The sequence below is a fragment of the Lepidochelys kempii genome, chromosome 2, assembly GCF_965140285.1.
Source record: "Lepidochelys kempii isolate rLepKem1 chromosome 2, rLepKem1.hap1, whole genome shotgun sequence".
Classification (NCBI taxonomy): Eukaryota; Metazoa; Chordata; order Testudines; family Cheloniidae; genus Lepidochelys; species Lepidochelys kempii.
Genome location: NC_136381.1, coordinates 153,526,009 through 153,549,189, shown reverse-complemented (window position 1 = coordinate 153,549,189; position 23,181 = coordinate 153,526,009). Strand labels below are relative to the sequence as shown.

Sequence of the window (23,181 nt, the reverse complement as noted above, 5' to 3'; positions counted from 1 at the left end):
CCCCCATTCCTCGCAGGACTCATACCTCATTCAATGAACAGGATGAATATCCAGGGACACAATGAAGGGTGAATGGCAAGCCATAAATCCAATCATTTCCTAATTTTCCAGTGCTTGACTTTGCAACCTAAATAATTATTTGTTAATGTGGGTTTTGTATCTACATTAATTTGAGTATCCAAACTTTTGCACCCAGAGATTTGTGGATAATCTTTGGAGAAGTTTGTTTTCATAAATCCAATGACATACCAAAATTTACAAAGTGTAAACTGAATGACCTGGGTAACTGTAAGCTGGTTAGCCTGATATTGATCCCAGGAAAAAAAAATTAACTGCTGATATAGGACTTTATCATTAAAGCCATAGGAATGTAATACAATTAATAGCAATACACATGGTTTCATGGAAGATAAGTCTTCTCAAATATACTTAATGTTATTCATTGGCAGGATGAAAATTTTAGTTGATAAAAGTTAAGTGAAGTTTTCATGTAATATACTTAGTATACTGTGTAAGACATTTGACTAGGTACCAAAGAGTTGTTGTGGCCGTGGTGGGTATTTGGTCTGGGTTTTTTGGTAGATCAATCACTGTACAGCACATGTTAACTGTCTTAAAATCTGGCTATTGGATAGATCTCAAAACATAGTTAGTGGGCAAATATCAACTAAAAGGAGCTTTTCTATTGGGGGCCCTGCAGAGATTCGGTTCTCAGCCCAATGCTATTCGATGTTTTTAATGAATGATGTGGAAGAAAATATAAAAGCATTTCTGATAAAGTTTGCATATGACACACAGATTGGTGGGGCAGTAGATAACAATGAGGACAGGAGCAATCTGGACCACTTGGAAAATTGGGTACAAACAAACAAACAATCTCAGTTTTAATGCAGCCATATGCACAATCATCTAAGAATAAAGAATGTAAATCTTACTTACAGGATAAGGGACTGTATTTTGGAAAACAGTGATTCAGAAAGGTGTTCAGAAGTATTGTGGATAATCAACTGAACATGAGGACTCAGTGCAAATGTCTCAAAAAAGGGCTAATAATTCTTGGATTTATTAACAGGGGAACATTGAGAAGGAGTAAGGAGATTACAACCAAAATATATTGCATTGGAAGAACACTACTGGAATACTGTGCTGGATTCTCTGGTTTACTACGTGACTAAAGCAGCTGGAGGCTTTTCTGTGGAAAACTCCTATGAATCAAGCCCACTGGGTCTAATTCTGGTTTCCATGCTAAAAAGGATACTGAAAAAATTGTAGGATATAGAGAAAAGCCACAGCAATGACTTGTAGTCTGGAAAATACACCTTACATCTAAAAGTAGCTTGAAGAAGAGTTATGGGGGGATTTAATCATGGTTTATAAATACCTACACAGGGAGATGACTTGTTAGATCACAGTTCTTTAATCTAACAGACAAAGATATAACCAGATATGATTAAAGGGGATTCAGTGGATATAGTGTACTTAGATTTTCAGAAAGCCTTTGACAAGATCCCTCACCAAAGGCTCTTATGCAAAATAAGCTGCCATGGGATAAGAGGGAAGGTGCTCTCATGGATTGGTAACTGGTTAAAAGATAGGAAACAAAGGGTAGGTATAAATGGTCAGTTTTCAGAATGGAGAAAGGTAAATAGTGGTGTCCCCCAGGGGTCTGTTCTGGGACCAGTCCTATTCAACATATTCATAAATGATCTGGGAAAAGGGGTAAACAGTGAGGCGGCAAAATTTGCAGATGATACAAAATTACTAAAGATAGTTAAGACCCAGGCAGACTGCAAAGGGCTACAAAAGGATCTCTCAAAACTAGGTGACTGGGTAACAAAATGGCAGATGAAATTTAATGTTGATAAATGCAAAGTAATGCACATTGGAAAACATAATCCCAACTATACATATAAAATGATGGGGTCTAAATTAGCTGTTACCACTCAAGAAAGAGATCTTGGAGTCACTGTGGATAGTTCTCTGAAAACATCCACTCAATGTGCAGCGGCAGTCAAAAAAGCTAACAGAATGCTGGGAATCATTAAGAAAGGGATAGATAATAGGACAGAAAATATCATGTTGCCTCTATATAAATCCATGGTACACCCACATCTTGAATACTGTGTGCAGATGTGGTCACCCCATCTCAAAAAAGATATATTGGAATTGGAAAAGGTTCACAAAAGGGCAACAAAAATGGTTAGGGGTATGGAACGGCTTCCGTATGAGGAGAGATTAATAAGACTGGGACTTTTCAGCTTGGAAAAGAAATAGCTAAGGGGAGATATGATTGATATCTATAAATTCATGACTGGTGTAGAGAAAGTAGATAAGGAAGTGTTGTTTACTACTTCTCATAACACAAGAACTAGGGGTCACCAAATGAACTTAATAGGCAGCAGGTTTAAAACAAATAAAAGGAAGCATTTCTTCACACAACGCACAGTCAACCTGTGGAACTCATTGCGAGAGGATGTTGTGAAGGCCAAGACCATAACAAGGTTAAAAAAAGAACTAGATACATTCATGGAAGATAGGTCCACTAAGGGCTATTAGCCAGGATGGGCAGGAATGGTGTCCCTAGCCTCTGGTTGCCAGAAGCTGGTAATGAGTGACCGGGGATGGATCACTTGATGATTACCTGTTCTGTTCATTCCTTCTGGGGCACCTGGCACTCGCCACTGTTGGAAGACAGGATACTGGGCTAGATGGACTTTTGGTCTGACCCAGTAGGACCATTCTTATGTTCTTATGGAAGTTGAAGCCAAAGTTTGAACTGGAAATAAGAAATTTTTTAGCCATTAGAACAAATAACCAAGGGATGTGGTAAATTCCCCATCACTTGGAGACATCAAGTCAAAATTAGATGTCTTTTTAAAACACATGCTGTAGTTGAACTAGAAGCTATTGGTCTAGATGCAGAAATTAATGGATGAAATTTTCTGGCCTCTGCCCTGTGCTATTCAGGAGGTCAGACTAGATGATCATAATGGTCCTTTCTGACCTAAAGTCTAAATATATTCAGAAAAAATCCAGTGACATCTATGTCCCAACTCCCATAACTTTTTCCTTAAAATACCCTGGAATAGACCTATCTTATGATCTTGGAATTATGGTGCATTTTCCATAGTTAAGGCTACAGCTGAGCTTCCCTTATTCCAATTCCCCTCTTGCCTCCTTGTGCTTCAGTTCCCGTGTGAATAAAATGGGGTACAATGATATTTTCTGTTGACTCCTGAACTGACTGTGACCATGCATCATACCTCATTAGTGATTTCATGCTTGCTAAAGGCAGAATGACATTATAGACCATAAGACTGACAGGGTGTATTGGTTATTATTTGGAACATGCATGGGGGGGGTGCAAATAGGTAAACATAAATAAATTGCTTATTATGCTTGCTATGATTAAAGGTCTGTGGTATTAGTATGAGGCTTTGTGGGAGTAGTTATGCTGAACACTGGGAGTTGGCTAAGTAGTGTAGACCTAAGGAGATAACCCCAGGACAGATATTTTGCACACTCATTCTGAGACACTATCTAGCAAATAAACATAAAAGGTAACTGCTTGATCACAGCACTTGTGGCTAAGTCCCCAGTGCTTAATTTGTAACAAAAGAGGTGCCAAGGCTCATGCAACTGGTTGCCAGGGCTCAAATAACTTTGCACATTCATAACTGATGCAGCAAGCCCAAGAGGTGCCAGGGTTATGAACTGCCAAACCTAGGGGTGCCGGGGCTCACCCTGCTAAGTTCTGGCCTAAATTAAGCACTGTAAGACCCTGACCCAGCCCTGAGGTTCTGGGCTATAACTGAGGAGCACTTCTCCTGTCCCAGCCTCACCCAGCTCTGCCACAGAGAACCAGCAGGCAAGCGATCTTAACTGGTCGGCTGGTTCCTGATTGAATATTGTCTCCTTCTGGCCCTTCTAGGCCTCTAGAGGACCAGGTCTTTTTGGTAGCCCAGCCTGAACGGCGTTTTTTTAAGCCATTGCCTCCAGCAGGGGGCAGAAAATGCCTGATACACTCTGTCTGCAGTGTTCTTGAACCCAGATTGGTTCCAGAATATTAGGGAGAATGTGGGCAAGGTAATCATTTATTGGACCAACTTCTGAAGTTGGGCTAATAAAAGATAGTACCTCATCCACTTTGTCTCTCTGATAGACCCTATCAGTTTGTTTGTTTTGTTTGTTTTTACAGAGATATTGGTCAACAGTAGGCAGGAGGGCTGCCAAGGAAAGGTTTCAGCCAGAGCTAAATTTAAAATACTTCCCATTAAAGTATTATGCGGAGAAACCACACACAAGCCTCAGAGAACTCAAAGGGCATAAAAATAAACCCTGGGTAAAGTTCCTTGCTGATTGGCCATCCACTTTTAGAAAAACACAGGAATTTACACGCGATTTAAGGCCCAATTTTGCACAACTATTTAGTCATTACCAGGTGCCTCCATAATTGAGTCATTTAGTGTTGGTAAAGAATGGGTTTCTCTGAACTAACAAAACAAAAGTATGAACAGGTATCCCCACGTTCTGTTTTCAATTTAAGATTCAACTCCAAAAAAACAAAACCAGCACTGGCTCTGTGTGTGTGTGTTACAAAGTGGTGGAAAGAGGTAATCCCAAAAGGGGTTACTGTATTAGAGAACAGGGAGATAGGAAGTCACTAGTTTTCAAGTGAGAGGGCAAACATTCTGAAACCCAATCCCTCTCCTTTCAGAAAATCAGTCCCACCTTAGCCTCCTCACTATTTACCCGGGACTGAGATGACTGCATTTGTCTGTTTATTCCCTTGTGACAGGCATTTGTCCTGAAGTGTTGGGAGAACAAAACCAAACAAAATAAAAAATCAAGGGTGATGGAATTCACTGGAGGAAACTAGCTAACAAAGACTTCTATTTTTCCATTATACTATGCAGGACAAAAAAGGCCAAAATGGTTTGGAGGCTAGCTTCCGGACTGATCAAGGAAGAGTGACAAGGATAACACAGATCACTCTTCTGATCCACCAGTACCAGAGCAAACACTTTTTTGGAACTCATTAGACCTGACAGAGGTGGAAAGATGAGACTTCGCTAAGCTGCAGGCAAATTAGTGTTCGTTTGATACCACATCAGGGCATCATACAAACTAAAATTAACCAAACAAAATGAGAGTGAAGGAAACGATGGGAAAACAACAGAATGGTTGTAAGCTATACAGTGTAATAAATATCAAAAACACATCTTAATTGAAAGTAGTTTGTGTCCACTCTTTCTTAAATGAAGTTGCTGTTGAGATTCTGAGTGCTTAACACTTTATTGTAAAGTTGTAGATTTATACACTTTTTTGTTCTAGACGTTTTATTAAAGTCCTTCATTTATTCCTAGAACAGATACTGCACCAGATTCTCAATCAGAGTTTTCCTTTTGCATCATTGGGGCAGTGCAAACTGCTCAGAATCTATCTGTGAAGGGCATGATGGATTGATTTAAATCAAAGTGATTTAAATCACAGATTTTAATTATGATTTAAATCAGCAAGCAGGAAACCTTGATTTAAATAATTTGAATCTTCTTTTGCATTTATAATTCTAAGTTATCTTTCTAAAGAAAGGTTCATTCTCATTGGTTCATTTAACCAATAAAACATGTTGATTTGCAACTAAATATAGCCTTTATACTAAATTTGGTACTTCTTTTTGCTACTCAGAAGGATATATCTATACACCATTTATTAAGCAATTATATATGTGACGGGTTGGATCACAGAAATCCCCTTGGGACTGCCACCCCATGTGCCAAGACTACTTCTGCTCCTGCTTTCCTGCCCTGTCAGCTTAGGACTTCAGTGCCTTGCCTGGTTTGAGCCAGACCCGCTAGCCTGCTGCAAACCCAGACCCAGGTCTGAACCACATCCCCTAAGAGCTGTACGCTTAACTGAAAGCAGCTTACAGAAGTGTTCCTCTCTTGAACACTCAGATGTCCAACTCCCAATGGGGTCCAAACCCTAAATAAATCAATTTTACCCTTTATAAAGTTTATACAGGGTAAACTCATAAATTGTTCACCCTCTATAACACTGATAGAGAGGTATGCACAGGTTTTCCCCCCGCCCTGGTATTAATGCATACTCCCGGTTAATTAATAAGTAAAACGTGATTTTATTAAATACAGAAAGTAGGATTTAAGTGGTTCCAAGTAGTAACAGACAGAACAAAGTGAATTACCAAGGAAAATAAAATAAAACGTGCAAGTCTAAGTCTAGTACAGTAATAAAAACTGAATACAAATAAAATCTCACCCTTCGAGATGTTTCAATAAGTTTCTTTCACAGACCAGACACCCTTCTTGTCTGGGCACAATCCTTTCCCCTAGTACAACCCTTGTTCCAGCTCAAGTGGTAGGTCGGGGATTTCTCATGATGGCTGCCTCCACTTTGTTCTGTTCCACCCACTTATATATCTTTTGCATAAGGCAGGAATCCTTTGCCCCTCTCTGGATTTCCACCCCCTCCTTCTCAATGGAAAGCATCAGGTTAAAGATGGATTCCAGTTCAGGTGACATGATTCATTACCCACTTGCCATCACACACGTATACAGGAAGACTTACAAGTGAAACAGAGCCATCTACAGGCAATTGTCCTGGTTAAAGGGAACCATCAAGATTCCAAACCACCATTAATGGCTCACACTTTGCATAATTACAATAGGCCCTCAGAGTTATATTTTATATTTCTAGTTTCAGATACAAGAGTGATACATTTATACAAATAGGATGACCACACTCAGTAGATTATAAGCTTTGTAATGATACCTTACAAGACACCTTCTGTATGAAGCATATTCCAGTTACATTATATTCACACTCATTAACATATTTTTATAAAATCATATAGAGTGCGTCACAATATAGCTCAAAAAAATTCAGATTCTTAATTCTTACATTTTGTTTTGTTAGAAATAATGCATTTCTTATTTATTAGATGACCATGTTTTACTCATGATTTATCTTGAACTGCATTTGAATGGGAACAGTAATTCAATTACAAATAATAAAAAAACTGGTTTTGTGTATTAGCAAAATAAAACTACCTCAAATGTGCGTGATACATAAGAAAAATGTATCAAAACATGTTTTGCATTCAAAACTGATTTATTTCACAAAGCAGTATTAGCTTTTGTAGTTAGTAAACTGATGGGTAATTTTTGGTCACCATGGGCCAGATTTTCAGAGCATTTAAGCATCTAAAGATGCAGGTAAGTGCCTTGTGGGATTTTCAAAGGGCCTAAACAGGTTAGGTGCCTAAGTCCTATTGAAATTAGTAGGAGCTGAAATCAATGGGAGTTAGTTCCATCCTGCACACTCAGCTCATCTTTCATTTGAAAATATAGTTCTGCTACCACCAGCACTTGGCTTTTGTCTCCTGGACACCCTGCTAATATCACTCTCTTGACTGTGTGTAGTTCAATGTCCTTTTCTGTAGCCTCTGATTTCCATCAGCTTTGCTGTTGAAATTGGATGACAGTGCAGCATATTAATGGATTCAGTTTCCTGATCCCCTTCCCTCAACTCACTGATGCTGGAGATATATGCCCTGCTCAGGGTGTCAGCTAACACCGATAATCGTCCTGGACAATGTCTAATCTCTATCTAGTAGTGCTAAAGGCACATCAACGTGTGCCGCTCTCTGGAGCACTAAGAAGGGTCTACGATGACTGTCTGATTGCACTATCACTGGGTGGCCGCAGGTGTGCTGATGGAATCGCTCTATACCACAGCCAGAAGCTGTGTTTCTATTTAGGCATAGCCTTGTTCTGTCTCTGACAGGGCTCTGCTAGCATAAGTGATTGGCTGCTCCTGCAAAAGAGATACACCCAGTCCCTTCTGTGACGCAATGTCTGTGGCTGTCTGGTAGTACTTTGAGACTGGGGCACCCATTATAATTTATTTCAGCAGATCAAATGCTTCCTGTCTGGGACCTGTCCAGTTCAAACTCAACATCTGGCCTTGTGACATGACATAGGGGTTCTGCTACTGAAGCAAGGTGTAGGTAGAACTTGGACATAAAATGTATCATTCCTATGAAGCATCCACTGGATCTGGCATGTCTCTGACTGCTTTGATCTTGGTGGGATCTGCTTTCAATCTCTCTGCTGTGAGCAGATGGTCAATGTAAGTCACCTCAATCTGTTTGAGTCAAAAAATTTTGGATTGAGTTCTTGTCCCTGCATTGCTGTAGAAAAGCTTGTCATTTTCTGTCATGGTCTTGTCCACCTTTCTCTCATTGCTGCCTTCACCTATAATGAGGATGCTATCTGCAATTATTCCCTTCTCTCTTCCCCCAACCCCCAGGCAGTCCTTCCAGTGCTTTATGTGAAGCTTCTCTGGAACGACTCAGTTGCTTGGCTTATGCCCAACAGCATGTGCAGCCATCTATAATGACTAAATGGAGTTGCAAAGGTTATCAGCCTGCTGGACTCTTAATCTAGGTTTATGCACCAAAACTCGCTCCTCACACCAGACTGCAAGGATTCTGGCTTTGGAAAGTTCTGGCAATATGCCATCAATGGTGGGCTGTAGACAGTGGCATCTTTACAATGTCCAGATCAGTGGCTTTGGATCTATGCAGATGTGTAATTTGTCTGATGGCTTCTCTACCACCACCATGCTGCTTACCCAGACTGTACAGGCTTCTGCATGTGCTACAACTACACTTGGCAGAATTCAATATTTTTTAAAATTTCAGTGGAAAAATCAATTTTGGTTTTTAATTATTTTTTTTCCTAAATTTTTATCTGTTTTTATTTACGTTTCTGCAGAGTATCAGCAGCCTGGATGAGCTCCCAATCGTGGGGGCAGGCCATCTTGCTGCTTAATGGCTCCTGCTGGGGAGCTCCTCCTCCTCCTTCTTTTTTTTTGCCCCACCAGCCCTCCCTCCTGCACCTTGCATCTGCAGGGATCAGGTGTCAGCTGCCCTGTGGCTGTGCAGGGAGCCCTCTGCAGTTCTCCACTGTCACAGGAATGAGTGAGAAAGTTCTCGTGGGGCAGAGACCTCTGGCACTCCCAGCTGGTGAGTGAGAGAGCAGGTCCATGACAATGAAACCCAGCCCCAGCAGGTGCAAGGTTGTGGAAGGGGAGAGGCTGCACTTACGCCAATTATTGATTTTTTCCCCCATCAGTTTCAGCATGTCAGGTGAAATCACTTTTCCCAACCTTCATCAATTAAAGTCAAATCCTCCAAAGCCAAGCATAGCTAGGATACTCCTGCTCTGCAGATGTTCCAGTTCCTTGCATACTAGATTTACACAGTGCCACTGCAATTTTCCTTCATGATAAGCACACAGGTCCCACTGTGGAATCTACTACCAGTTGCTGCTTTCCTTTGAGGTACCCGCTGCCTTTGAAAACATCCCCATATGTTTTTAAAATTCTTTCCATTGTCCCCTTCTTCTTCAACTACAGCTATAAAGTTTTGATGCTGCATCATGATCAGATCTATGGCTTTTATGACGGTATTCCCTAAGAAGGGTCTGCAGTCCTTACTATCCACCATCACAAACTTCAGTTGGAACCATCTGTTATTTTTGGGGTTAATTACTATGAGGTTACATTTTCCTATGGACTGCATTATGCTCCCATAGTACTTTATTAGGTGGTGCCTGCTCTTTGCAATGGGCATGTTTGAATCCAAATCACCCTGAAAAAAATCTCACAGCAGAAGACCTTACAAGCCAGCTGAAATCATACATCATACATTAATATTGTGGCATGCACGGAGGTTGTAATTGTCCCTTGTTGCTTTCCTGACAGCATGAACCTATACTTTCAGACTCAAAGAGAGAGTCATGATATCATTGCTGCTGTCTGATGTGCCATCCCCTCTTGTACAACTCTGACTAAATCTTTGAGATTTTCCTCTGCTCTCACACACACTACTAAAATGGTTCCATTTGCCATGTTCCTTGCACTGCTGTCCTAGTTATGAGCATTTCTCCTTTACCTGCTGTCACAAATCTGTTCAAGTCACATCGCCCCTTATAGGCTATGTGGGAAGTGTGTGCAGATGAGTCCAATTATTCCTCAATTCAGCAGATATTGCTGTGTGTTGTTCTAGTGGGCTGGCTCTCAACCCTCCTGCCAAGGCCTCTCGACTGTCTGGTCCCCTCTCAGGATCCCAGGTCAAACCACAAAACCGCTCGCAGTCAGCAAACAGGGTTAAACAAAAAAAGGTAAGGAAAAATCTGTAAGCAGCACCCTCTAAAATATGGGCCTCTCTTACTTCAGAAGGGCCTTGGGATAATCCATGCCTGCTTCTGAATCCACTGGTGCTCCAGTGGAAGTCTCAATCCTTTTTCCTATTCAACTCGGGAGTTCTGCAGCCTCCTTCTGTGAGGGCAGGGACTCTTGAGACCAGATGTCCTCTCTTCGGGGCTGGAGAAACTCAATCTGTTCCCTTCCCAAGGTTGCCCCACAGCTGAGTGGAGTTCCCTCTTTTTAACTCCTCCTCCAGTCCTGGCATGATTGGCAGGTGTGGCAGGTCAGGGCCATTTCAGCCTAAAGCAGCTTCTTAACCCTCTTCATGCTAGTGCGGGGTTTATATACCCCATCACACCTGGTCATGCTGTCTCCCACGGTAAAGGAATCTTACTCTGAGTATGGAACCTGGCCACCTGCTCTGCTTTGCTGTTGTCTACATGTACACTACATGTACTTCTGAGGGTGTTGTGCCCCCAAGGGCTTTCATCCTTTCTCTTGAATCTTTTGCCGCATTCTGCATGTCTTAGCATCTGTCTAACGAGAGATTGCCTACTAGGGTTGCCAACCCTCCACTAATTCTATTGTTGTCACTAGAATAACAGTCCTTCCAGGAATCATGGGCCCACTGACTCCAGCTCCACTGATTATGAAACCTGCAGTGCCTAAGTGCCTTTGTGAATCTAGCCCTATGGGCCAATGTGCATCTTTAGGTGCCAAAATACCTTTAAAAATTCTGGCACTTTGGTGATTTTGAACATTTTATCCTCTGTGCCAAAGCCAAGTCCACACACAGACTGCCAATATTGAGATCAGAGGCCTCTAGAATGGTCTCACCACAATCTTCTTTCTTTTGGATGTGAATACTCTTATTATATTCCATGTCTCGGTCTCTTCACGACTAGACTACTGCAATGCACTCTACACCTCAAATCCAGTTAGAAACTGAAGCTGGCGGGAGAATGCAGCTTTTCACTTGCAAAGAAGGGTATCTCATCATGAGCACATAAAACTAGTGCCCTACAATCTTTGCAGGTAAAATGAGGAGAAATGCCAGATACATCACTCTAAAGGCACTGGCAGGAGAGAGTGAAGAAAAAACAGACTGGTTTCTCCACTCCCTGCTTAAGCTACAAGGGTTTGTAGGGGCTATATGGAGAAACTGTGGCTTTTGGGAGGCATATGCAGGGCATGGAATTCTTATTGGGAACTGGTTCTATGGAGGGGCTGAGGCCTTGCAATGACTGTCATGGATAGGGACTGCCACCTGGGGGATGTCTGTGGAGGGGACTATGGATTACAGGAAGTTTCTGTGTGGAACAGACGATTTGGTGAGAGGACTGAGGCTGAAGGGGGAATATCTTGGGAAGGCTGAGGTTCTTCGGAGGGGAGACTGAAGATTGAGAAATTCTTCTGGCAGAGACTAGAGTTATCTGGAGGCCTAAAGCCTTCTGCATGTAAGAAACTGTCTCTTGTGGCATGTATGGTGGGACTGCAGTTCTTGGAAGGGATCCAGAGGACACAAAGTTTAGTGAGAGTGTGTTGGGCAGTCATAGGAAAGGACAGAGGACAAAAGGGGAGGGCAGAGACTAGAGAACTGCAGGAACAAAATGGAACCAGAGGCATATGTGGTGAGTAAAGCTGGGAGAATAACAGATTTTTCGGTTCATGATAGTGTTAAAAAGGTGAAAAATATTTGTTTGGGGTCAAATGAAACATTTTGTTCCAACACAATTGAAATGAAATGTTTAGATTTTGACCATTTAAAAACATTTTTATTTAAAAATAAAATTAAAGAAAATCTAAAAGAAACTAAAAGTAATTTGAAACCAAAAAAATCAAAATATTTAATTTACAGAATGTAAAAACAAAACATTTAAAATTTTTCAGAATTTTTTTTTCAAAATTAACATTTTGATTAAACTGAAATTCTTGAAATGATTGGGTGACACTGACACAAAACATTTTGGGGTTGCCGAGTCTGCTTTTTCACCAAAAAAGATTCGGATGAAACATGCAATTCATTGTTAGTGATGAGTTGAGGGGACAGAGAAGCAAAAATGTGAAAGGCTGGGGGAAAGGTGTGAAAGGGGTGAACGAGTGATATGCTTTTTTTAGGGAAAAGGGATGGGAGAGAGGCTTTCAGAGAGGAGGGAGAATGATGCTTTTTGTGGCAGAGGAAAAAGCAAAGGATGGGATACTTTTGGAGAAAAGGAAGAGTAAGGATTTGTGTGGGAGAGGAAGAGAATGAGGTGACAGCATGGAGAGAGGAAAGGAAAGTGAGACAAAATTGAAACTGGACAGTTTCTGATAAAGGGAGAGTCATGAGAGAGTAAAGTTTTGGGGGAGATGGGGTTCAGGAAGGGGAAGAGAGAGAGAGTAGAAGGCTTTCTGAGGTGAGGAGTTTAAGATGACCCCACAAAGCAAAAAAAAAGTGTTTGTATAAGAAGGCCTGAAGAATGAGTTTTCGTTACTTGCCCCGCCAATTTTGTGGTGTGTTGTTTTAACCATTTAATACCCATGGTTATAGTTTGCAGTATTCTACATTTTAAGGCTACAGTTTTTGCCCTAGCCTTATAGATTGCATTCCATGTTCCTTTCCCACTATATTTTTAAAATTCATATGGACCTTTTTTGCTAGCAACCCAGCAAGTCCATACTGTATTACACTCTGTGGGGATTTGCAGAGCGGGGCTAAGGGGATTCCTTAGCTTGTGGTTTTCTGTCATGTTAGATTGTGATTCCTACATAGGACAGCTCACTTACTTACCAGATCAGTAGTCGGGGGTCACCAGTGTTATTAGATGTTCGGCTGTGTGTGTGTGTGTGTTCTCCCTGGGTGCTGCCCCAGCTCTGCGCAGACAGCTGGCACAGCAGACCTCGAGCAACCCACCCAACAACCATAAGATCCATTAAGGTACAAAGGCACCAGGCCAGGTTTATCATTGACAAAGCATGCTAATAGCACCTGCCAGACTCTACAAGGATACTAAGACATGTATGCCCATGACAATGGATGCAGCTCAGTGAATGGTGGAATTTGTCATTCCCCCCTCAGCTGGCCAAAGATACTTCCTTTTGAAATAACTCTTTATACCCTGATACAAACAAGTTACATACTGCCCTTCTGACATAGTTAGTTACTGCCCCCTGACATGGCTAGTTATCACCCATCACCTTGAACATGTTGGTTTGATCAAAACATCTCTATTACGTACTGTCACCCTGACCTTATCTTTTAGGAGGGGTCAGTGTGTTTCTGTTATTTTGGGGAAATGTTTTTGTACCGTCCTTGATATGGGGATGTTCTGGTACCACTCTTCTGAAATGTGTTTGCTTGAGTGCTCTGTGTCTAGCCCTTTTTAGGAATGTGTGTTTCTGCAATATCAGACCTGCTCTTGAGCCAGGTTCTGTGAACTTGCAAGCAGGCAGAGCCTAATGTTTGCTCACAGCCTGACTCTTGCTAACTTTGCTTTATATTAGCAAGGCTTGCCCACTACTTTAGCTCAGGCCTCATACCAGGCCTCTACTACAAGGGCTTATATTTCAGGCTCTCTTCCTACTACAACATACACATAAAAAAGAAACAAAAGGCAGCACAGGGCCTTCTCCCCGCCCCTTTTCAATGCTATCTTTGGAAGTGTGTCTTTGGGAGAGGCGATGCAATAGGTGGGGGAAAGCAAGTATGGGTCTTGTTTGGGGAGATAGTGGAAAACTGAATTAAAGGTCTGGCAATTTTTTGGTGAAAATTTTCCCAATAAAATGAACAGTTTTTGTTTCAAGAAAAAAGGCAAAAAGTAAAAAAAGTAAGAGAGAATTTTACTTTCATTTTTAACTTTTAAAAAATCCTCTTTTTTTGGATACTTTTCTGGTGTGAATTTTTTTTTCTGACTTTCTCTTACTTTTATTTGGGGAGGTGAATAAAAACTAACAGAAAGTGAAGCTTTTTTCCAAAACTTTCATTTTGAATTTTTTTATTGAAACGAATAAACAAAAATGATTATTATTAATATTTTTGCAAAAAAGTTCAACCAGCCTTACAAAGTGCTTTTCTGGAGAATTGGAACTATTAACACACATAGAAAAAGGGGATTTGAAAGGTTTTGGAGGAAGAATGAATGGAAAAGAGAAGGGAACAGAAAATGGGAGTGAGAAATACAAGCGAGAAAAACAGACAGGAGATATATGGAACTGAGGAGTTAAAAAATGTAAAAGATGTTATGATAATGGTTGATGATCGATAGTCACCTTCGGTGTTTCTTAATTATTTTCTTTCTTTCTCCCTCCACCCCTTTCTACACTGTTCTCTGCCTCTCCTCCACTACATTCTGCCTATCTTTCTACTCATACTTCTGCCCTCCTGCTGGAGAAGGGGTGAGGACTCCTATCAGGATGCAGTTCTGGATGCTGTTTGGGGCCTCTATCAAGTATATGAGCTTTGTGTCAATTGGTGTCTGATAAATTTGAAGCTCTCTAGACCCCTCTAACTGCTGGAAAGGAGAAGTAGCATTTTCTCTCTGTACTTCCCCTCTTATCCCAGAGTCTCTTGGCCTCTGTGACCTGGTGGATTAAAGAATTTTGGGGCCCTGTCTACTATGAAAATTAGGGGGGCCCCCACCTTCCTTAAAGTAGACAGAGGTGAGAAGAAGCCCAGCAGCCTAGGGCCCCAAACCTGCCTCAGTTCTAAGTGCTCATCTTAGAGTACTCTTAGTACTCAGCTTTCAGTTCTAAGTATTCTGAAGCCACAAAGGTGTATATATAGGTAAATTGGAGGAAATGCAGGAAAATCCAGCAAAAACAATTAGAGTCGTGGGGGGATTGGTGTGTGATATATACACTGGTATCTAGTAGCCTACTCCAAAACCATATTCAGATGCACTCCTAATCTTATTTCTTCACCACTTCTCCAATACTCGTGGCTGCCCACACTGAGATAATATAGCTGTCATTTCCTGTCATCTGGCATTTTCATGGACATTCCTGAGAAGAAACAGATTTACAACCTGTGTGTATCAGAGTTTTACACAGAGATTGTAAGTTTAAGATATACTTTGACTAAATATTCTATTCACTTTAAAAAAAATCCAGCGGTTTATTTAAATAAACTGGAATTACACAAGAAGCATCAGAATTACTTGGTGTGCCTCCAGAGGAAAGATGTTCCAAATGGACATAATAGACATTTCTGGGTTTTTCTATATACTATAATTTTATTATTTGTATGAAATTGGAACAAAAGGGGGAAGCTCCATGTTAAACTATAAGATAAAAGGGTTAAGTTTTAATGGTCCCAAGGAATCATGGCTCAGTGTGTTATACATAAGCCACTTGGATGCAAGTGAGGTGTTGACAGGATCTTTCACTACCTCAAGTTTAATATAGTGTTTGGCAATTAAATTGGCCATCTGCACACAGAAGGGTGACACTTAACTCTCAAGAAGAATGAACATTTATTTAATTCAGTTATGTATAACATTCCTTTTGCATATGATCTCAGCAGAGGAAAAGGGAGAAACAGCATGTGTACACTAGGAAAAAAGGGTGGTTTTGTCATGTGCTACCTAATACATATTAAAATCCTAGCATAGAAAAGGCAGATGTGGAGGGTGACAGTTTATCTGAACCAGATAATGTGTTAAAACCAACATTTTCCTTGCCTACACTAGGATTTTAACATGTGTTAGCTAGCACTTTTTTTCATAATGATGACAAGAGCAGAGAGAGAGAAAGACAGGGCAGAGGGTTAACTCACTCCAGGATCATAAGAAGTGAAGTATAAATAAGGGGAGTGAAAATAAGAGGGTGCAACTAGTTCTATCTCCTCATTCCCCTAGACCACAGCTTCTCAAGCATACACTTAGCACAAAAGCAGGTTTGGACACTAGATTTGCAAGTGCGCAAACTGATGCTAGAGGCTTAAATGTAGGAACAGGCTGAGCCTAGATTTGGCCTGTGTACTAGCTAAACCAATAACCAAACATATGTAAGGGGACTGTTGCCTCCTTACTAACATTCAGTGGGGTGTTTTAGTTGCTAGCTCCCAGTGCTAAAAAGGGGGAAGGGTCGATGGGGAATCAGCCCCCTGAGACTGACAGCCCCCAGGAACAATGGGGAGAGGCCAATGCTCCAGGTCAGCCTGAATGACAGGGCAGGCAGGCTAATCAGGGAGTCAGGAGGCCAGGGAGGTCCCGTCCCCCGTGTGAGCTGGATTTGCCTGGGTCAGACAGTGTGGGGCCCAGCTAAGGAGAAAGCAGGGGCCTGAGCTAAACTGGGGAGCAGAGCTGGGCCAGATCCAGAGAGAGCAGACTTGCCCTGGGAGGAGAGCTGCAGCAGCAACCAGAGCCAGAGGGGCCAGAAAAGCAGCCCACGAAGCAGGTCAGTGCTGGGAGCAGAGTCACAGAAGCAGCCTGCAGAGCAGACCTGTCCTGGGAGCAGAGCTATAGCAACCGGAGGCAGAGGGGCCAAAGAAGCAGCCCAGGGAGCTGGAGGCAGAGCAGCAGAGACAGAGTGGTGCAGCTGGGGCTGGAGCAGTCTGGAGTTGGGTGTGGTGAGCAGCTGGGGAGAGCGAGGGGGACCCTGGGCAGCAGGCCCAGCACAGGGAGACGCCTCAGCCAAGAGGCTCTGCAGGCCAGGCTTGGATCGTAACCCCGACAGGGCGGGGGCGACACTGGGAAGAAGGGTCCTACCACTTAGAGTCTGAGAGCGTGTGACCACCACCAGAGCAAGTGTCCAACCCACAGCATCCCTGCAGCAAAGCCAGGGCCTGAGAAGGCGGCCTGGGACTTACAAGGAACAGACTGTGAACTGCCCTGGCATTCCAGAGACGCTGTTTGGGATGTTCCCTGCCACAGAGTGGGGTGGATGTGTTTCCTTTAACCTTTCCCATTTTTCCTTATTCTTTTTAAAATTAATTGTCGATTAAATAACTTGCATTTGCTTTAACTTGTATGTAATGGTCAGTGGGTCAGAGAAGTGCCCAGTGCAGAGAGAGTACCCCGGAGTGGGGACACCCTAGCCCCTGTCCTAGGTGACCACAGCATGGTTGGGGGTCGAGCCCCCCAGGAATCCTGGGCCCAGCCTTGTTGGAGTTACGAGGACTCTGCCAGACAGGAGAGTGGAAGGGAAGTCCTCAAGGGCAGGGAGGCCACTGGGTAAAGGAAGTGGGAGCGAGGACTCAGATCCTTTCGCTAGCCCACTTCACCGGGGTAGTGCAGAAGCCAGGAAAGTTCCCCACAATAGCGGGACTATTGCCCCGCTTACATAATGATAAAATTCCTTGAAAAGTATATATATTTTACAAATCAAAAGATGCAAAGGAGGATGTAATTAGAACTCTAAGGCATTTTTTATTGCAAAAAGGTGTAGTTTGTAGTACAAGAGAGCTATACTGATGTAAAATTCTAGGTAGTCTTTACCTCATGTAGCTAGTTAAGAGGTAAACCCCGGGTGATTTTATCTTGAAGTACAAATACACCTTTCTTGCAGTGAAGAAATAGCCTAAAATCTTGAAAGGTAGAACACTAGACGTTGGGTAGAGCCCCGTGCAGGACTATTCTTTAATCCCACTATTATGGCAGTGGGTTCTGCAGGAGCTGTGGGATCCACATTGAAAAGATTAGTTAAGGTTTCCAAACACTGATGGCTTGTCTACATAAAGTTTTTCTTTTTTGCAAGAGTGTTGTTACAACAGAGTACAAATCCCCAGCAGAGATATGCTGCACCTGTGCAAAGTAGAATAACTTGAACCGGTCTGAGCCTCACTTTACCACAGTGCATCACATCTATACTGTATCAGCATAGTTATGCAAATACCAAAATCCCTAACAGAAGCAGGCTTTAAGTGCAGTAAATGCCATCTGGCAATAAAGACCAATGAGATTTAAACAATGGATGCATTTTTTCCCATTAATGATGGAAGTAGGTCCCTTAGCATTAAACATTAGAAACCACCTTCTTATACTAATAGTTAAGCAGCTCTTACCTCAGAGAATCTTTGTACATCCTGGGTTAGAGTTCCCACCCTCTTCCACTGATAATATTTGAGTAACTTCAAAATCGCAGGATTCACTGCATTATCAGATGGTACTGTCCGGAAGAAATAAGGATATTTTTTCTTATCAGCCAGCTCTGGGGTTGTTGCTGCAAATGAAAGCTGAAAAACAAAGAAATGGAAATCTCAATGAGTGAAATCAAATTGCTGGCCCCATAAGAAGCTTACCCTACTCAATGCAACGTAAAGTACATGAGGTGATGAATTATGGACATTTGGAGAGTTTTTGACTATCTTACGTTAAAGAAATAACAAACCTATTTGAAATCTTGCTACAGTCTTTTACTTTTCAGAAATAAACCTTTTCAACCTTATCTACCTTTTAAACAACAACACCATATATCCTATTAAACTTCACAACATCTGCTACAAATTTAAGTACATGATTCATTAAAGTTTTGAGAGGGTAGCACTACAAAATTCCCTGGTTCAGATTAATCCCACCCATATTAAAAACCAGGGGCAAGAAGCTTTTGGGGAGAAAATCTCTGAAGAATCCCCTGTGGAAATCCCTCCAACTTCCCTCCACAAGAAAGGGTCCAGAGTCCACTGCCAATCCTGGACACCACTTTGTGGCTTCAGTGGAAGATGTGGGTGTGCAGAACATTTAAAAATAAAGCCATTTACTTGTCTCTATGTGAATTCAGGTGTCTAAAGCCATGGAGGAAATCAAAAGGCAGCCAAGATAAGCACTCAGAAGTCCCTGACTCTGATTCTCCAAGTGTGTTAGTTAGACAATGGTTCTCTCTGGACTGTTGTATTAGGACAGGGACAGATTGTCCCTGACTCTTGCACAACTTTTAAAATTAGGCCTCTTGGGTGCCTAAATGTGGAGTTAGATGACTAACACCCAGTACACATGTCCGGAAACGATGACTACCTCTCTGACTAAGTTTCTCCTCTGTAAATTGGAGCTGATACAGACTCACATTTCAGTGGGGTTTTTGAGCAGTAATGAGTAAATGTTTTTTAAAGTGCTTTGAAAACTAAGGCACTGGCTCAGAGCAATTCTAACTGACAGTGCTGAAAATGGCAGTTTTGGAGTCTACATTTCCAACGTTGTCAACACCAATCATAATACTGTAGGACTGGAAGGGACCTCGAGAGTCTTCTAGTCCAGTCCCCTGATCTCATGGCAGGACTAAATATTATCTAGACCATCCCTGACAGGTGTTTGTCTAACCTCTTCTTAAAAATCTGCAATGATGGAGACTCCACAACCTTCCTAGGCAATTTATTCCAGTGCTTAACCACCCTGACAGTTAGGAAATTTTTCCTAATGTTCAGCCTAAACCACCCTTGCTGCAATTTAAGCCTATTGCTTCTTGTTCTATCCCTCAGAGATTAAAGAGAACAATTTTTCTCCCTCCTCCTTGTAACAACCCTTTATGTACTTGAAAACTGTTGTCATGTCCCCTCTCAGTCTTCTCTTCTCCAGACTAAACAAGCCCAATTTTTTCAATCTTCCCTCAGAGACCATGTTTTCTAGACCTTTAATCATTTTTGTTGCTGTTCTCTGGACTCTCTCCAATTTGTCCACATCCTTCCTGAAATGTGTTACCCAGAACTGGACACAACACTCCAGTTGAGGCCTAATCGGAGTGGAGTATAGCGGAAGAATTACTTCTCATGTCTTGCTTACAGCACTTCTGCTAATACATCCCAGAATGATGTTTGCTTTTTTTGGAACAGTGTTACACTGTTGACTCATATTTAGCTTGAGGTCCGCTATGGCCCCCAGATCCCTTTCCGCAGTACTCCTTCCTAGGCAGTCATTTCCCATTTTGTACGTGTGCAACTGATTGTTCCTTCCTAAGTGGAGTACTTTGCATTTGTCTTTATTGAATTTCATCCTATTTTCTTCAGATAATTTCTGCAGCTTGGCCAGATCATTTTGAATTTTAATTCTATCCTCCAAAGCACTTGCAACCCCTCCCAGGTTGGTATCATCTGCAAACTTTAGAAGTGTACTCTAAATGCAGTTAAACTTCTGTTCAAAACAGTGGGAAATTTAAAATAAAAATGTCCACATATCAGCATGTCAGAAGTGAGAGGAGACAAGTTCAAAGAAGCCTTCCAATTACTTCAGACCTGTACAGGCCAGCTCCTTACCATCTGAGCACTGAAGCAGCCCATTGATCCACCAACTCTCATCAGGGATGACAGGGGTAAAAAAAAGAGGAGGAGGAGAAGAAGGAAAGAAATGAAAGGTGACCTTCCTGACTGTATTTTACTTCAAGAGTGACACATTATATACCCATCTTAAGAACTGAAGAGGCATCCTAGATTAAGAAGGCCTCTCAGCTTCCTCTTGCACCTATAAAAGGTTCGGGTTATTCCTCATACAGAGACTTCCTTTACCCTCTGCAGGGTTGTCTAAATGCCCCTTGCCTCCCAGCCATTCATATTTGTGTGCTACATTTGTGGACATCCAATTGGGTGCCTTATGCATCAATACCTATGATGCCCTCATTTCTTTTTCTCAGTCCTCCTCTACCTTTCCCTGTACCTCCCCAATCCTCCTCCTGCATCACCATTTCCCTGGATTCTAATTACTCTCCTCCTTCCCTGGGACTCCTTAGTGCCCCTAACGTCCTTTCTGTCTCTCCCACAAGTTACATTCTATCTGCTTTTCTTCTGCTCAACTTTCAACCTAATATTCCAACTTTCTCTTTCTTCTTTTCCTTCCTCACTTAAGGGGTTTTTCCTCTGTCCCCTTGATGTCTCTATCTACCCTCAAACCAATCCCGAGCCACTTACTGCACATTGACACTGTTGTGGGGGCAGCACACTCAGGTACACATTTAAGGATGCCAGTTTCTACCTCCATGCATCTGGAAACAGCAGAACTGAGAAAGTCAAAAGAACCCTGCTGAATTGTCGGATGTACAAAACTACTGGTGCTGAAAGGCAGCAGTTTCGTGAATGACTTTCAGACAATCCATATGCAGCTGCTTAGGAAGTAGCCTATGTGGTACCTGTGTTTGCCCCGGGCCTTCCCACCTACTTCCTGAAAATGCCCCCATTTCTGACATCCATGGGATACTTGTGGTTATTTTCTGCGACAAGTTTAATACTCCAAATCTTCTGCCAAGAACATGCCTCTCAGGCTGCTGCCACCCATGCATAGCTTTTGAATCTCTTTATTGTAACAATTTGATAAAAATTGGTGCTCTCCATATCATATAACAAAGGGGAACATATGGCTCACAGTGATTTATTTGCAGAAGAATACATAAAAAATTCACTGTTCTTATGCCAGAAGGATTTTTGGTTGATGCTGAAAAAAGCAACGGAAGTTGTCTAATGAGAGCATAATAAAACTGATCTTTCAGGCTCAGCAGAAGAGTGATAGAGCACAGGTGCAGTATATAAATGTATCCAAGCGCACTATTAAGTATATTTGCATTTTTTTGACCATGCATTCTTTAAATTCGTTCAAGAAACATTATATTGATATTCAAAAAAGAGATGGGTCTAAACCAAAACATCAGATCTAAATACTCCTGCATGTTGACAAAGGTTGGATGTAGCTTGGAAGAGATAGGAGCCTGATCCTAAACTCAGGAAAATAATGGTGCATTGGTTTGAATTTGGTCATATTTGGGAGATTTTTTTCACAAACAGAAGGGCTACAAACTATTTAAAAAAAAAACCCCAAGGTTAATGTTTGCAGAAGTGGTTGGTTTACCCTCCATGGCTCACCAAGGAAAGTTTCCTGCTGCTCACTGGCCAGCAGCTGATTGGATTTTTCAAGCCCTACACTACTATCCATTTAACACTGCACTGCACAATATTCTAATTAAAGCAAAGCTTCACTTACCAGAATTTATGAGCAAAGTACATTTTATGATCACGTATCCTTGATTTTCTTTCATGGCATTGATTGGCTTACTTGTTAATTCATAAAATTTTATATTCTGCCACGTGTCTGCAAGTAATAATTCAGAGAGCAAAGAAAGGAAAGCCTGTGAAAAGAAGTGTCCAGCTTCTCTGTTTTGCCGAGTAAAGCTGAACTCTCTTTAAGGTACTGTACAAAAGAGTGCTATAGCTGTAAACGAAGACCTCTACATCAAGTTGAGAGAGAAAAGCTCTTCAAGTAAACAGTCCAGCACGAAAAGGCAGCTGACAGCTATGCTGTACAAAGCCTGGTGACTGGAAAAGACTTAATTTGGAAATTAATGCAATATAAAAAACTAACTTTGGATCAAAGAAAATAATATGGTGGTTGTTTCAGAAATAAAAGTTGTTGAGATTTTACAGCAACACAAATGAGGAGAGGAGCTGAGGCAGGTTTCATAGTCAGTGAGATGTGCTTGCCTAGAAGGAGTAGGGTACAAAGAAGCTTGGACCTGTCATGTTTCTTGCATCAGTAGGATTTTGCCCCCCGGCTGATAGTGGTGCTGTGTTGCAGCCTCAGAGGCAGTGTGGTGCGGTGCTGATGGGTCTCCTCTCCCTGCCCATTGAGAACAGGAGCAGAGGAGGCACTCAACCTGCTACTGCTGCTGGCTGGTAGGGGTGATGCTGCCTCTGAGGGGCTGCTTGCACACTGCCTGTAGGAAAGTGGGGATGCCGATGAGTCAGATCTGGTTCTGGGCGTGCCTTGTGGTGGCATGCCAAGGAGCTGGCTCTGGAGGTGCCATAGGGGAGGGGGCGGTGGTGGCCCGGGGAAAGGCACTGCCACTGCCAGGCCTGTTCTACTGTGCAGCCTGTGTCCCACAGGAGCCTGATCTCTGCCACCGGAGTTGATACTATTCAGTAAAATTTTGGGAAACATTTGGTATGGATTTTAGACCTCACCCCTCCTGGTTGAGAACCCAAGTGGTTGCTGCTCACCTGGGCTGTGGGAGACTGTGTTCAAGTCCACGCCCCAACCTCAGCAGAGCAGGGAGGTGAGA

General features: G+C 42.1%; 1 protein-coding gene across 2 annotated transcripts in view; it reads right to left on the bottom strand.

The window, feature by feature from the left end:
* The window catches only part of GABBR2 (gamma-aminobutyric acid type B receptor subunit 2), an 842,671-nt gene that overhangs the window by 520,916 nt on the left and 298,574 nt on the right, over positions 1-23,181 (bottom strand). For both annotated transcript variants that reach the window (XM_073332465.2, XM_073332464.2), the window contains exon 3: positions 18,215-18,385. In XM_073332465.2, coding sequence (XP_073188566.1) covers positions 18,215-18,385 — 171 coding nt within the window. The remainder of the gene's footprint in view (positions 1-18,214; positions 18,386-23,181) is intronic.